This window comes from Tachyglossus aculeatus, chromosome 3, assembly GCF_015852505.1.
Source record: "Tachyglossus aculeatus isolate mTacAcu1 chromosome 3, mTacAcu1.pri, whole genome shotgun sequence".
NCBI classification, from domain to species: domain Eukaryota; kingdom Metazoa; phylum Chordata; class Mammalia; order Monotremata; family Tachyglossidae; genus Tachyglossus; species Tachyglossus aculeatus.
Window position 1 is genome coordinate 5,508,924 of NC_052068.1, and position 14,435 is coordinate 5,523,358.

Sequence of the window (14,435 nt, forward strand, 5' to 3'; positions counted from 1 at the left end):
ACAGAACCTGGGCCCTGGAGTCCGAGGGTCCTGGGTTCCAATTCTGGCTCCTCCACTGGTGCGCCCCGTGATCGTGGGCAAGTCGCTTCACTTCTCCGTGCCTCAGTTTCCTCATCTGTAAATGTGATCTTTTAGACTGTGAGCCCACTGTTGGGTCGGGACTGTCTCTATATGTTGCCAATTTGTACTTCCCAAGCGCTTAGTACAGTGCTCTGCACATAGTTAGCGCTCAATAAATACGATTGATTGATTGATTGATCTAGAGGGTAGAGCAGGGCCCTGGGAGTCAAAAGGTCCTGGGCCCTAGTCCCCGTTCCTCTGCTTTTCTGCTGTGTTACCTGGGGCAAGTCACTTGACTTCTCTGTATATATTTGTTACTCTATTTATTTATTTATTTATTTTACTTGTACATATCTATTCTATTTATTTTATTTTGTTAGTACGTTTGGTTTTGTTCTCTGTCTCCCCCTTTTAGACTGTGAGCCCACTGTTGGGTAGGGACTGTCTGTATATGTTGCCAACTTGTACTTCCCAAGCGCTTAGTACAGTGCTCTGCACACAGTAAGCGCTCAATAAATATGATTGATGATGATGATGACCTCGTCTGTAAAATGAGGATCAAGACTGTGAGCCCATGTGGGGCATGGACTGTGTCCCACCTGATCAGCCGATATCTACCCCATTGCTTAGAGCAGTGCCTGGCACATAATGATAATGGTGGCATTTGTGCAGAGCACTGTTCTAAGCGCTGGGCGGGGGATACAAGGGGATCAAGTTGTCCCACGTGGGGCTCACAGTCTTAATCCCCATTTTACAGATGAGGTAACTGAGGCTCAGAGAATTTAAGTGACTTGCACAACGTCACACAGCAGGCAGGTGGTGGAGCGGAATTCGAACCCACGACCTCTGACTCCAAAGCCCGGGCTCTTTCCACTGAGCCCCGCTGCACATTGTAAGCGCTTAACAAATACCACAATTATTATTATTGTTGTTATTACTAAAATGGGGGCTAAGGCAGCGAGCCCCACGAGGGACACGGACTGTGAGTCTTTTCGACTGTGAGCCCACTGTTGGGTAGGGACTGTCTCTATATGTTGCCAATTTGTCCTTCCCAAGCGCTTAGTACAGTGCTCTGCACATAGTAAGCGCTCAATAAATACGATTGATGTGTCCAGCCTGATTATCTTGTATCTGGCCAGTGTGCCCGGCTTGTAGTAAGCGCTTAACAGATACCATAAAATAGCCGCTCAGTAAATTTGATTGAATGAATGAAAAAAATTCTCTGTGAGATGTGGAGAACTATAGGGCATTTTTGCTTCTTGTTCGTTTGTAGAAGCCAAGCGTGGTGTTAAAAATCGGGCCCTTCCTCTAACCAGGTGAAAGCTGACTTTTCACATTTTTCAGCCGTGGGTTTAGTGTTGTAAGGTTATAATTTTTCCTTTTGCCTTATGTCTCTTTTGTCTTTTATAGTTGGCCCTACTCCCGGTAGAATGCAGGTTAGAAAGAGTGTTACCGGGGACACGGAATTTAATACGTTCCCCCGTCCCCCTCCCCGCCAGCTTCAGTTATTCTTCTTCCATTCACGGGTCCCTCTTCCCAAATCCAGCGTAAATCTTTTGTTACGAGAGTAACCCGGCGTTACTCTTTTACCCCTCGGCGTGACATTTCCAGCCCGCTCCTTTAACCCTTAAAAATGAAACGCCACCAATCAATCTTCCCAACCCGCCCGCAGCCGCCTCAGGCGAAACCGGAGTTGCGTCTCGCCCGGTTACAGTAGAAGTAGGTTAATATATCGGCAACGGAAGAACTACGGGCCATCAGCCGTTAGCTGTTTACTAATGAAGTCCCGGATGAATGAGAAATTTCGGCATCGGTGTTTCGCTCCAGGCGGTACACGAACTTAACACTTCGGTCGGTTGGAAGAAGGAGGAAAAAACAACAAAAAAATATAGAACTTTAGGGGTAGTACGAATAGATACCGGTACTTCATATGTCAGTAAATTGTAGACCTTGTGAAAGCTCCGCGGAGCCGAACGGCGAATCCGTATTTCGAAACTTTAATGGAGGTGACTGAGCAGAGGCTAATTCTTCAGCGGTTCGTCCAAGCGGATATCTAAAACGATTTCAAAGCTAGGTCGTCTAGCGGGATTTATAACGGGTCAGAAGTCGGTTTAAGGGCCCAGCCTGGTTTAGAAAAGCGGGAACCTCGCTCCATTCTGGGGGGAAAATCACCGGCGTTGCCCGCCCCCCGGTTTGGGACGACGAAGAGACGGGCCCGTCGTGGAAGGAGAGATCCGCCGTATTGAAAGGCGGGCGTTCTTCCAGGCCCGACTCAGGGTGTTAGCGGAGGAGGGTGTTTGTTCTCTTCTTATCGTTTGGTGCCAAAGTCATCATAAGAAAGTAATGTCAGAAAAGCGCCTACCAGCAATGTGACACCAAAGTATCATAAAATCAGAGTACGTAATAAAAAACGGTCACCGCAGTGCCATAAAAATCACATTCCATACTTTGGGGAGGGTAAATGGTTTTAAAAATGAAACTGTCAAGTTCCTGGGCCGGGGCGGGGGGGGGAGAAGGGACCATCGCGGGTAGTCGACACCTCCCTTGCGGCACGGAGACCCCTTCATCATCATCAATCGTATTTATTGAGCGCTTCCTGTGTGCAGAGCACTGTACTAAGCGCTTGGGAAGTACAAGCTGGCAACACACAGAGACAGTCCCTACCCAACAGTGGGCTCACGGTCTAAAAGACCCCTTCCATCCCACCTCGTTCCCTTTCCTTTAGTCCTCCGCTTGTCCGGGGCGGAGAGACACAGACACACAGAGAGACACCCATGGGAGCTAAAGATGGAGGGAAGAGTAGCCGGCTGTAGCCAGGCGGCTCGCTCAGACAGCCTGTCACTCAATCAATCAATCAATCAATCAATCGTATTTATTGAGCGCTTACTATGTGCAGAGCACTGTACTAAGCGCTTGGGAAGTACAAATTGGCAACACATAGAGACAGTCCCTACCCAACAGTGGGCTCACAGTCTAAAAGGGGGAGACAGAGAACAGAACCAAACATACCAACAAAAGAAAATAAATAGGATAGAAATGTACAAGTAAAATAAATAAATAAATAAATAGAGTAATAAATATGTACAGCCATATATACATATATGCAGGTGCTGTGGGGAAGGGAAGGAGGTAAGATGGGGGGATGGAGAGGGGGACGAGGGGGAGAGGAAGGAAGGGGCTCAGTCACTCGCTCGTATTTACTAGCGCCGACTCGGTGCAGAGCCCTGTGCTCAGCACTTGGGAGAGTCCAGCGCGACAGAATCAACAGGCACACTCCCGGCCGGTAACGAGCTGAAGTCAGAGAAGGAAATGGAGTGCCACCTCATTCGGCGCCTGTATATATGGTTGTACATATTTATTACTCTATTTATTTATTTTACTTGTACATTTCTATCCTATTTATTTTATTTTGTTGGTATGTTTGGTTCTGTTCTCTGTCTCCCCCTTTTAGACTGTGAGCCCACTGTTGGGTAGGGACTGTCTCTATATGTTGCCAATTTGTACTTCCCAAGTGCTTAGTACAGTGCTCTGCACATAGTAAGCGCTCAATAAATACGATTGATTGATTCGGCGGTGCATATGGAGCGCTTTGTTCCAGGCGCTTGGGAGAGGACAACCCCGCGGGGTCGGAGGGCACGCTCCCCCGGGAGTTGGGAGCTTCCCGACCCTCTCCTGGGAAGACGGACCCGTCGTGGATGCGAGGGGCCGCGGATGGGCACGGGGAGAGACGTGACCGGGCCGAGCGGCGTCCGGGGCACCTTGGTACCTCGTTCTCTTGACTCGCGGCAATCAGGCAGGTCGTGTTTATCGAGTGCTTACTCCGTGCAGAGCGCTGGACTAAGCGCTTGGGAGAGTCCAGCGGCATTCGAACCCGTGACCTCCGACTCCAAAGCCCGTGCTCTTTCCACTGAGCCACGCTGCTTCTCCAAACCTCATAAGACATAAACCTCACTAAGCAACATCTCGGTGAACTCTGTAGACGGAGGGAGACTTGGTATGCCATGTGATCCAGGCATCGATCCGCAGCCAGACTGTAAACTAGATATTTTTAATTCTGCTTGTTCTGATCATTTTGACACGTGTCTCCATGTTTTGTTTTCATTCATTCATGTTTTGTTTTGTTGTCTGTCTCCCCTGTATAAACTGTGAGCCCGCTGTTGGGTAGGGACCGTCTCTATATGTTACCGACTTGTACTTCCCAAGCGCTCAGTCCAGTGCTCTGCACACAGTAAGCGCTCAATAAATACGATTGAACGATTGATTGAACAGACACAGTCCCTGCCCTCAGTGAACTTATGTTCTAGAGGGAGCTTAACTTATAAATATACCTGTAATTTGTGAGTATTAATGTCTGTCTCCTCCTCTGTAAGCTCGTCGTGGGTAGGGAATGTGTCTGTTTATTGTTACATTGTACTCTTCCCCAGTGCTTAGTAGAGTGCTCTTCACACAGTACGCGCTCGATAAATGCGTTCGATTGTTGTCCTTTCCATCATTCATTCAGTCGTATTTATTGAGCGCTTACTGTGTGCAGAGCACTGTACTAAGCACTTCATCATCGTCATCATCAATCGTATTTATTGAGCACTTACTGTGTGCAGAGCACTGTACTAAGCGCTTGGGAAGTACAAGTTGGCAACATATAGAGACAGTCCCTACCCAACAGTGGGCTCACAGTCTAAAAGGGGGAGACAGAGAACAAAACCAAACATACTAACAAAATAAAATAAATAGAATAGATATGTACAAGTAAAATAAATAAATAGAGTAATAAATATGTACAAACATATATAATAATAATAATAATAATGGCATTTATTAAGCGCTTACTATGTGCAAAGCACTGTTCTAAGCGCTGGGGAGGTTACAAGGTGATCAGGTTGTCCCACGGCGGGGCTCACAGTCTTAATCCCCATTTTACAGATGAGGGAACTGAGACCCAGAGAAGTGAAGCGACTTGCCCAAAGTCACACAGCTGACAATTGGCAGAGCTGGGATTTGAACCCATGACCTCTGACTCCAAAGCCCGGGCTCTTTTCCACTGAGCCAGGCTGCTTCTCATCTATATATATACATAAGCACTTGGGAAGTACAAGTTGGCAACATATAGAAACGGTCCCCGCCCATCAATGGGCTCACAGTCTAGAAGGGAGAGACTTAGTACAGTCTTAGTACATCGCACTTAGTACAGTGCTCTGCAAACAGTAAGCGCTCAGTAAATCATCATCATCATCAATCGTATTTATTGAGCGCTTACTATGTGCAGAGCACTGTACTAAGCGCTTGGGAAGTACAAATTGGCAACATATAGAGACAGTCCCTACCCAACAGTGGGCTCACAGTCTAAAAGGGGGAGACAGAGAACAAAACCAAACACACTAACAAAATAAAATAAATAGAATAGATATGTACAAATAAAATAAATAAATAAATAAATAGAGTAATAAATATGTACAAACATATATATATATATATATATATATATATATATAAGCAATTGGGAAGTACAAGTTGGCAACATATAGAAACGGTCCCCGCCCATCAATGGGCTCACAGTCTAGAAGGGAGAGACTTAGTACAGTCTTAGTATATCACACTTAGTACAGTGCTCTGCAAACAGTAAGTGCTCAATAAATGCGACTGACTGTTGTATGGCCTCTCCCAAGTGCTTAGTCCAGTGCTCTGCACGTAGTGCATGTTCAATAATCACCATTGTTTGATTAAGAAAAAAAAATCCGGGGCAGAGGAGGTGGGTGACAGAGCGAAACGGGAGAACGGTGAGTGTTTCGTAAAGTCAGCCCGGTGTCCTTCCGCCCTCAGTACAGTAACAGTGATGGTAATAATCAGAATAATCCTTCCGTGTCGCGCAGGCTTCAGCAGACAGATGGTGGAGATCCTGACCAAACACAACATCCAGTTCGGCAGTTTTGACATCTTCTCGGACGAAGAAGTTCGCCAGGGGCTGAAGGCCTACTCCAACTGGCCCACTTATCCCCAGCTCTACGTGTCCGGAGAGCTCATAGGAGGACTCGACATCGTCAAGGTGGGCGGGTGGGGCCACCCTCTCCCCCTGCTCCTCCGCCTCCCTCCCGCCTGTCCCTCCAGATGGCTTTCCCTCAATAATAATAATAATAATAATGGTATTTGTTAAGCGCTTACCGTGTGCCAACGCACCGATCTAAGCGCTGGAGCAGATACAGGGTAAACAGGTTGTCCCACGTGGGACTCAAGGTCTCAGTCCCCAGAGGAGGTAACTGCACATAGTAAGCGCTCAGTAAATACGATTGATTGATTGATTGATTAACTGAGGCACAGAGATGTTAAGGGGCTCGCCCAAGGTCGGACAGCAGACAGATGGCAGAGCCGGGATGAGAACCCACGTCCTTTTGACTCAAGACGGCCGGGGAGCGGGAGCCTTTTAAGACTGGAAGGTGGTGGTGGGTGGGGAACGGCGTCCGCTGGTTCGGTTGGACTGGACTCTCTCAGGCGCTTAGCATGGTGCTCTGCACCTAGGAAACCGTTGATCGATCGAGAGTGAATTTAATAATCATTTATTGAGCGCGTCCTGTGTGCTGAGCACCGGACAGAGTGCCTCGCCCGCGAGGAGCTTGCAGGCCTCCGTAAGCGATGTCATGCGAGCCCTAAGGAGGAGCTTTTTAGACTCAATATCTGACAATAATAATAATTATGGTATTTGTTAAGCGCTTGCTATGTTCTAAGCACTGTTCTGAGGCAAGGTGCCCCCGGTTAAATACCACTTTCCCGATATTCTGTCAGTCGGTCGCTTGTATTTATGGAGCACTCACGAAGCAGCGTGGCTCAGTGAAAAGAGGCGGGGCTTGGGAGCCAGAGGTCATGGGTTCTAATCCTGGCTCCGCCACTTGTCAGCCGTGTGATTTGGGGAAGTCACTTCTCTGTGCCTCAGTTACCTCCTCTGTAAAATGGGGATGAAGACCGTGAGCCCCACGTGGGGACACCCTGATCGCCTTGTAGCTATCCAAGTGCTTAGAACAGTGCCTTGCACATAGTAAGTGCTTAACAAATGCCATCATTATTATTATTACAGTACAGTGCTCTGCACGTAGTAAGCGCTCAGTAAATGCGATTGATGATTATTGTTACTGTACCGAGCCCCGGGAAGCGGGGTGGGGAGGTTTGCTGAAGCCGTCCATCCACCCATCTCTTTCAGGAACTTGAAGCCTCTCAGGAACTAGAAACAATTTGCCCGAAGGCCCCAACGTTAGAGAAGAGGTAAGATGCTGATTTTTTTGTCTTCCTCCTCTTGCCCTCTCCCATTGCGTGATCGCGTAGGCGCTCAAAACATCTCCCGCATCCGTCGGCCCTCAGCTTGGCTCGCCTGCCGTTTGACCGCCTCGTCAGCCAGACTTCATTTTCACGGCCCGACCCTGGATCCGTTCATTCGTTAGGTCCTATTTATTGAGCGCTTTCTGTGTGCTTACTGGGATGCTTGGGGTACTGGGCAGAAAGGCCCGGGTTGGTGGTGGGGGGTCAGTCATCTTTATTGAGTGCTTACTTTGTGCAGAGCACTGGACTAAGCACTTGGGAGAGGACAATTCAATAATATAGTGCCCATTCCCTGCCCAAAGCGAACTTTCAGTCTAGAGGGGGAGACAGGCAGCAGTAGAAGCAGCATGAGAAACAGCGTGGTGTAGTAGATGATACAGCTTGAGCCTGAGAGTCATAATAATAATGATAATAATAATGATGGCATTTGTTAAGCGCTTACTATGTGTAAAGCACTGTTCTAAGCGCCGGGGGATACAAGGTGATCATGTTGTCCCACGTGGGGCTCACGGTCTTAATCCCGATTTTACAGAGGAGGTAACTGAGGCTCAGAGAAGTGAAGTGACCTGCCCAAGGTCACAGAGCAGACATTTTTGGGAGCCAGGATTAGAACCCATGACCTCTGACTCCCAAGCCCGGGCTCTTTCCACTGAGCCACGCTGCTTCTCAGGAGGTCGTGGATTCTATTCCCACCTCCACCGCCTGTCTGCTTTGTGACCTTAGGCATGTCACTTCACTTCTCTGTGCCTCAGTTACCGCGTCTCTAAAATGGGGATTGAGAGTGTGAGCCCCGCGTGGGACAGAGACTGCATCCAACCCAATTTGCTTGTATCTACCCCAGTGCTTAGTAATAATAATAATGACAGCATTTATTAAGTGCTTACTATGTGCAAAGCACTGTTCTAAGCGCTGGGGAGGTTACAAGGTGATCAGGTCCCACGTGGGGCTCACAGTCTTCATCCCCATTTTACAGATGAGGGAACTGAGGTCCAGAGAAGTGAAGTGACTTGCCCAAAGTCACACAGCTGATGTGGCGGAGTCGGGATTTGAACCCATGACCTCTGACTCCATAGCCTGTGCTCTTTCCACTGAGCCATGCTGCTTCTCAGTGCCTGGCACATAGTTATGGCTTAACAAGTGCCATAATTATTATTATCATTAATAATAGAAAAAAATCAATTATGGATGTGGACACAAGTGCTGTGGGGCCGGGAGGGGGGATTAATCAAGGGAGCAAGTCAGGGCGACACGGAAGGGATTGGGAGAAGGGGATAGGAGGGCTTAGTCAGAGAAGGCCTCTTGGGTCTAGAGCCCGCCTGAGGCTTTGTGGCTGATGTCCATGTGTGATAGATGACCGTCGTTGAAATCCCTCCAGATCAATCAGTCGATCAGTATTTATTGAGCGCTTCCTGTGTGCAGAGCCCCAGACTAAGTGCCCGGGAGAGGGCAGAACGACAGAGTCAGTAGACGCATTCGCTGCCCAAGAGTTTTCCGTCTAGAGGGGTCAGAAGTGGGATTCGAACCCAGGCCTCCATTCGGAGACCAGAAGGCGGCGCGGCGAGGGGAAGTGTCGGCTTGAGGCTGGCTGGCTTAGACGGAGCGGGCCGTCCTCACGCCTGTTGGCTCCAGGCCCCGTTCCCGTCCTGGATGGGCTGGGGCCTGGGCCCGACCGATGGAGCGTGGCTAGGTGGTGGGGGGAGTCAGTCATTCAGTCCAGTTTATTGAGCAATCAATCAATCAATCAATCAATCGTATTTATTGAGCGCTTACTGTGTTCAGAGCACTGTACTGAGCGCTTGGGAAGTACAAGTTGGCAACATAATAGAGACAGTCCCTACCCAACAGTGGGCACCTCCTCCAGGAGGCCTTCCCAGACTGAGCCCCTTCCTTCCTCTCCCCCTCGTCCCCCTCTCCATCCCCCCCATCTTACCTCCTTCCCTTCCCCACAGCACCTGTATATATGTTTGTACATATTTATTACTCTATTTATTTATTTTATTTGTACCTATCTATTCTATTTATTTTATTTTGTTAGTATGTTTGGTTTTGTTCTCTGTCTCCCCTTTTCAGACTGTGAGCCCACTGTTGGGTAAGGACTGTCTCTATATGTTGCCAATTTGTACTTCCCAAGCGCTTAGTACAGTGCTCTGCACCTAGTAAGCGCTCAATAAATACGATTGATGATGATGGGCGCACAGTCTAGAAGGGGGAGACAGAACAAAACCAAACATATTAACAAAATAAAATAAATAGACTAGATATGTACAAGTAAATAAATAGAGTAATAAATATTTACAAACATATATACATATATACAGGTGCTGTGGGGAAGGGAAGGAGGTAAGACGGGGGGATGGAGACTGGACTAAGCGCTTGGGCCGCAGTCAGTAAATCAGTCAAATTGTATTTATTGAGCACTTCTCATGTGCAGAGCACTGTACTAAGGGCTTGGTCTTGTCTTATGCTGTCGATTCATCACCGACCCATGGCGACTCCACGGACGCATCTCCCAGAACGGCCCACTCCCCGTCTGCGATCGTTCTGGGAGTGGATCCAAGAGAGTTTTCTTGGGAAAAATCTGGAAGTGGTTTCCAGTTGCTGCCTTCCGTGCGGTCAGCTTGAGTCTCCTCCCTCGACTCAGTAAATACAATTGATTGATTGATTGATTGATTGACTCTCTCGCGTGCCGCCGCTGCCCAACACAGGGGAGTTTTGCCTTGTAGCCGATGGCCGGCCACTCGCTCGCCACTGCCCAAGCTAGGAATGGCATGGGTAGGCCTCTGCTTGACTCTCCCTCCCATAGCTGAGACGGGTAGAGGAGTGAAAACTCTCCAGGGGCCATTCTGAGAGGGTTGCTTGGTAATAAAAATAATAATAATAATAATAATAATAGCATTTATTAAGCGCTTACTATGTGCAAAGCACTGATCTAAGTGCTAGGGAGATTACAAGGTGATCAGGTTGTCATTCATTCATTCAATCGTATTTATTGAGCACTTACTGTGTGCAGAGCACTGGACTAAGCGCTAGGGAAGTACAAGTTGGCAACATATACAGACAGTCCCTACCCAACAGTGGGCTCACAGTCTAGAAGGGGGATACAGAGAACAAAACATATTAACAAAATAAAATGAATAGAATAAATATGTACAAATAAAATAGAGTAATAAATGCGTACAAGCATATATGCATATATACAGGTTGTCCCACGGGGGGCTCACAGTCTTAATCCCCATCTTACAGATGAGGTAACTGAGGCCCAGAGAAATTGTGACCTGCCCAAAGTCACACAGCTGACAATTGGCGGTGCCGGGATTTGAACCCATGACCTCCGACTCCAAAGCCATTGCTCTTTGCACTGAGCCACGCTGCTTCTTTTACTTCTTTTGGTAGGGTACACTCTAACAATATAACAGACGTATTCCCTCCCCACGGGACAACAGAAGTAGCAGTAACATTATCTGCCCGCAGCGAGCTTACAGTCCAGTAGGGGAGACGGACATTAATAGGAATAAGTAGGTTATTTATAATATAAAATTTAAAGATGCGTACAAACGAGATGTACATATACATCTCTAGAAAGTTGCATTTTTTTCCCATTTTTTTTTCTCCTCTTCCTTGCCAAACTCCACTGGCCCCGGTAGGTGCCATCCATCAAAATTCCTGACAAAAGTAGATCATGCCGTTCGCGGGTTTGGAAGCAAATATCAAACGTAATAAAAATATGAAGATAAATGCATCTGACCCCGGTGGTTTCAGCAGCCAAAGCCCGTCCCCGCTCAGCCTTCCCAAGATTTCACGTCGCAACCCCGGCTTCAAAACGAGCAGGAGAAGGGCCCGCTTCGCACGGAACGAGGCATCCCGGAGCCGATCCCGGAAAAAGTCTCCGCAAACTCCCTTACTGGTTCCTTTTTTTTTTTTTTCTCCTCGGGACTCTTGAGTTTCAAGGCTTAAATTGCGACTTTTAGAAACCTCACTGCTTCAGAAGTAATATTGTCGTTTACAGCGGCTTAGGGAGAGGAGGAAATAAAAGGAAATATCAATTTGTTGGCTTGGCGACTGCATCACGAGGAAGCGGCAAACCGTCCTCCCCTCGCCCCTCAGATATGAACGTTAATCATGGAGTAGGAGCCGAAGTAGACTTTAATCATTGGACGGAGGCATTTCATCTCTCTCTCTCCTCTCTTTAGGCTTAAAGAACTCACGAATAAAGCTTCCGTGATGCTATTCATGAAGGGAAACAAACAGGTAAAGAACTCAGAAATGGTCGCGCCTGTCATCTCTTTGGGTTTTAAAAATGGCAGCAAGGGGGTCGTTAGCCAATCTTCTCCCGCTCGAGCTAATGGAGCCGTGGCGGTTTCAGGAAGCCATCCCGGTTTTAATCGGTGATTATGTAGCCCGCAAGACGTATGCTGCAACTTTCAGGACTCTGTTGGCAACGTCTCAGCGGGCCGCGTTTCCTTGCCTTGACAAACCCCGGGAGTCAACTCGGTCAGCTCCGCCGAAACGCCTTGGTAGCTCCCTCGCGATGTCTCCATTGCGGCGTCGTGTGTTTCAAGTGATTTCTAGTGATCCCCGGTCATCGCGGTTCACGGGTGTGAAGGTACTATATCGAATCGATCGGCCTTTACGACATTGGGTGAGCGATTCTAGGTGTGGGGCTCGGAGAGCGTACCAGAGAAGGAAAAGATCTGATCCCGGCCCCGTTCGGCAGGAATACAGATGTCGGTCTAAAGTAAGCGACTGGATGGGCTTAAAACTTGCATTTCAGAATTGATAGGTTTTAATCCTTCCTTTCAGTTTAACAGCTGGAGATTCGAAAATGTCAGTTTGTGAAGAGCCACGTCAGCACTGTTTTCTCAGTGCTGGATGGTATCATTTAAAAAAAAAAATTGTAGCGGCCTTTGTTAAACACTTACTGTGCTGAGCCCTGGGGTAGATAGAAGATAATCAGGTCCCATATGGGGCTCACAGTCAAAGTTGGAGGGAGAAAGGGGATTGAATCCCCGTTTTGCAAATGAGCGAAATGACTTGCCCCAGGTCAGCAAGGAGGTCGATGCAGTAATCAAGGTGGGATAGGAGAAGTGCTTGGATGAACGTGGTGGCAGTTTGGATGGAGAGGACAGGGGGGATTTTAGCGATGTTGTGAAGGTCCAACTGACAGGATCTGGTAACAAATACGTGGGTTAGTACAGTGCTCTGTACACAGTAAGTGCTCAATAAATACGATTGATGATGTGGGTTGAATGAGAGATGAGTTGAGATTACGGGTTTATGAGACGGAGGATGGTGGGAAAGTCCAGGGGGAGGACAGGGTTTTGGGGGGCACATGCGCAGTAGTGTTTTGGGTATGTTAAATCAGAGATGTCAGTGGGATATGCAAGTAGAGATGTCTTGAAGGTAGGAGGAAATGTGAAGCTGCAGAGAAAGAGGGAGATCAGGGCTGGAGATGGAGATTTAGTAATTATCTGCACAGAGACGGTAGTCGAAGACACAGGAGCGAACGAGGTCCCCAAGGTTTAGACTCAACTCTAAAAGAGTTTGACCTCTAACTCAAAGAGGTCCCCGGCTTTGTACCCCATTCTTTCACTCCGTCCCCGACTTTCACTCTCTCTCTTTTTTTAAAAGTATTTGTTAAGTGCTTATTATGTGGCAGCCTCTGTCCTAAGCCCTTGGGTAGATAGAAGCTAATCAGATTGGACGTAGTTCCTGTCCCACAAGAGGCTCACCGTCTTGATCCCCATTTTATAGATGAGGGAACTGAGTCCCAGGGAAGTGAAATGACTTGCCCAAGGCCACCCAACAGGCAGAGTTGGGATTAGAACCCAGATCCTCTGACCCCCAGGCTTGGGCTCTTTCTGCTCGGCCACACTGCTGCTTCCCCCTTCTCTGTCCCAGGTTTGGTTCCCACCTCCGTCCCCCGCAGATGGAGATCTTGGCCGTGAGTCCCATGAGGAACAGGGGACCACCTCTGATCATAATCCCACCTCTGCTTCTTGTCTACTGCGTGACCTTGGGCCAGTCATTACACTTCTCTGGTCCTCAGCTCATCTCTAAAATGCGGATGAAGACTGTGAGTGAGCCCCATGTAGGACAGGGACTGTGTCATCATCATCATCATCATCAATCGTATTTATTGAGCGCTTACTGTGTGCAGAGCACTGTACTAAGCGCTTGGGAAATACAAGTTGGTAACATATAGAGACAGTCCCTACCCAGCAGTGGGCTCACAGTCTAACCCAATATGTTTGTAATAATAATAATAATAATAATAATGATGGTATTTGTTAAGCGCTTACTATGTGCCAAGCACTGTTGTAAGCGCTGGGGTAAATACAGAGTTGTCAGGTTGTCATTTATTCAATCATGTTTATTGAGCGCTTACTGTGTGCAGAGCAGTGTCCCACGTGGGGCTCCCAGTCTTAATCCCCATTTTACAGATGAGGCAACAGGCACAGAGAAGTTAAGTGACTTGCCCAAAGTCACACAGCAGACAAGTGGCGGAGCCAGGACTAGAACCCAAGACCTCGTTAACTCCCAAGCCCGTGCGCTTTCCACTATGCCGCGCTGCTTCTCTACCCACCCCGGCGCTTAGTACAGCGCCTGGCGCATAGTAAGCACTTAAAAAAATACCGTCATTATTCATCATCATCATCATCATCATCAATCGTATTTATTGAGCGCTTACTATGTGCAGAGCACTGTACTAAGCGCTTGGGAAGTACAAATTGGCAACATATAGAGACAGTCCCTACCCAACAGTGGGCTCACAGTCTAAAAGGGGAAGACAGAGAACAAAACCAAACATACTAACAAAATAAAATAAATAGAATAGATATGTACAAGTAAAATAAATATATAGAGTAATAAATATGTACAAACATATATACATATATACAGGTGCTGTGGGGAAGGGAAGGAGGTAAGAAGTGGGGGATGGAGAGGGGGACGAGGGGGAGAGGAAGGAAGGGGCTCAGTCTGGGAAGGCCTCCTGGAGGAGGTGAGCTCACAGTAGGGCCTTGAAGGGAGGAAGAGAGCTAGCTTGGCGGATGGGCAGAGGGAGGGCATTCCAG

At 47.9% G+C, this 14,435-nt stretch overlaps 1 protein-coding gene across 1 annotated transcript in view; it reads left to right on the forward strand.

The window, feature by feature from the left end:
- Positions 1-14,435, forward strand: part of GLRX3 (glutaredoxin 3) — a 56,408-nt gene that overhangs the window by 33,340 nt on the left and 8,633 nt on the right. Inside the window, exons 5-7 of the mRNA XM_038743812.1 lie at positions 5,928-6,100; positions 7,247-7,308; positions 11,553-11,610. Coding sequence (XP_038599740.1) covers positions 5,928-6,100; positions 7,247-7,308; positions 11,553-11,610 — 293 coding nt within the window. The remainder of the gene's footprint in view (positions 1-5,927; positions 6,101-7,246; positions 7,309-11,552; positions 11,611-14,435) is intronic.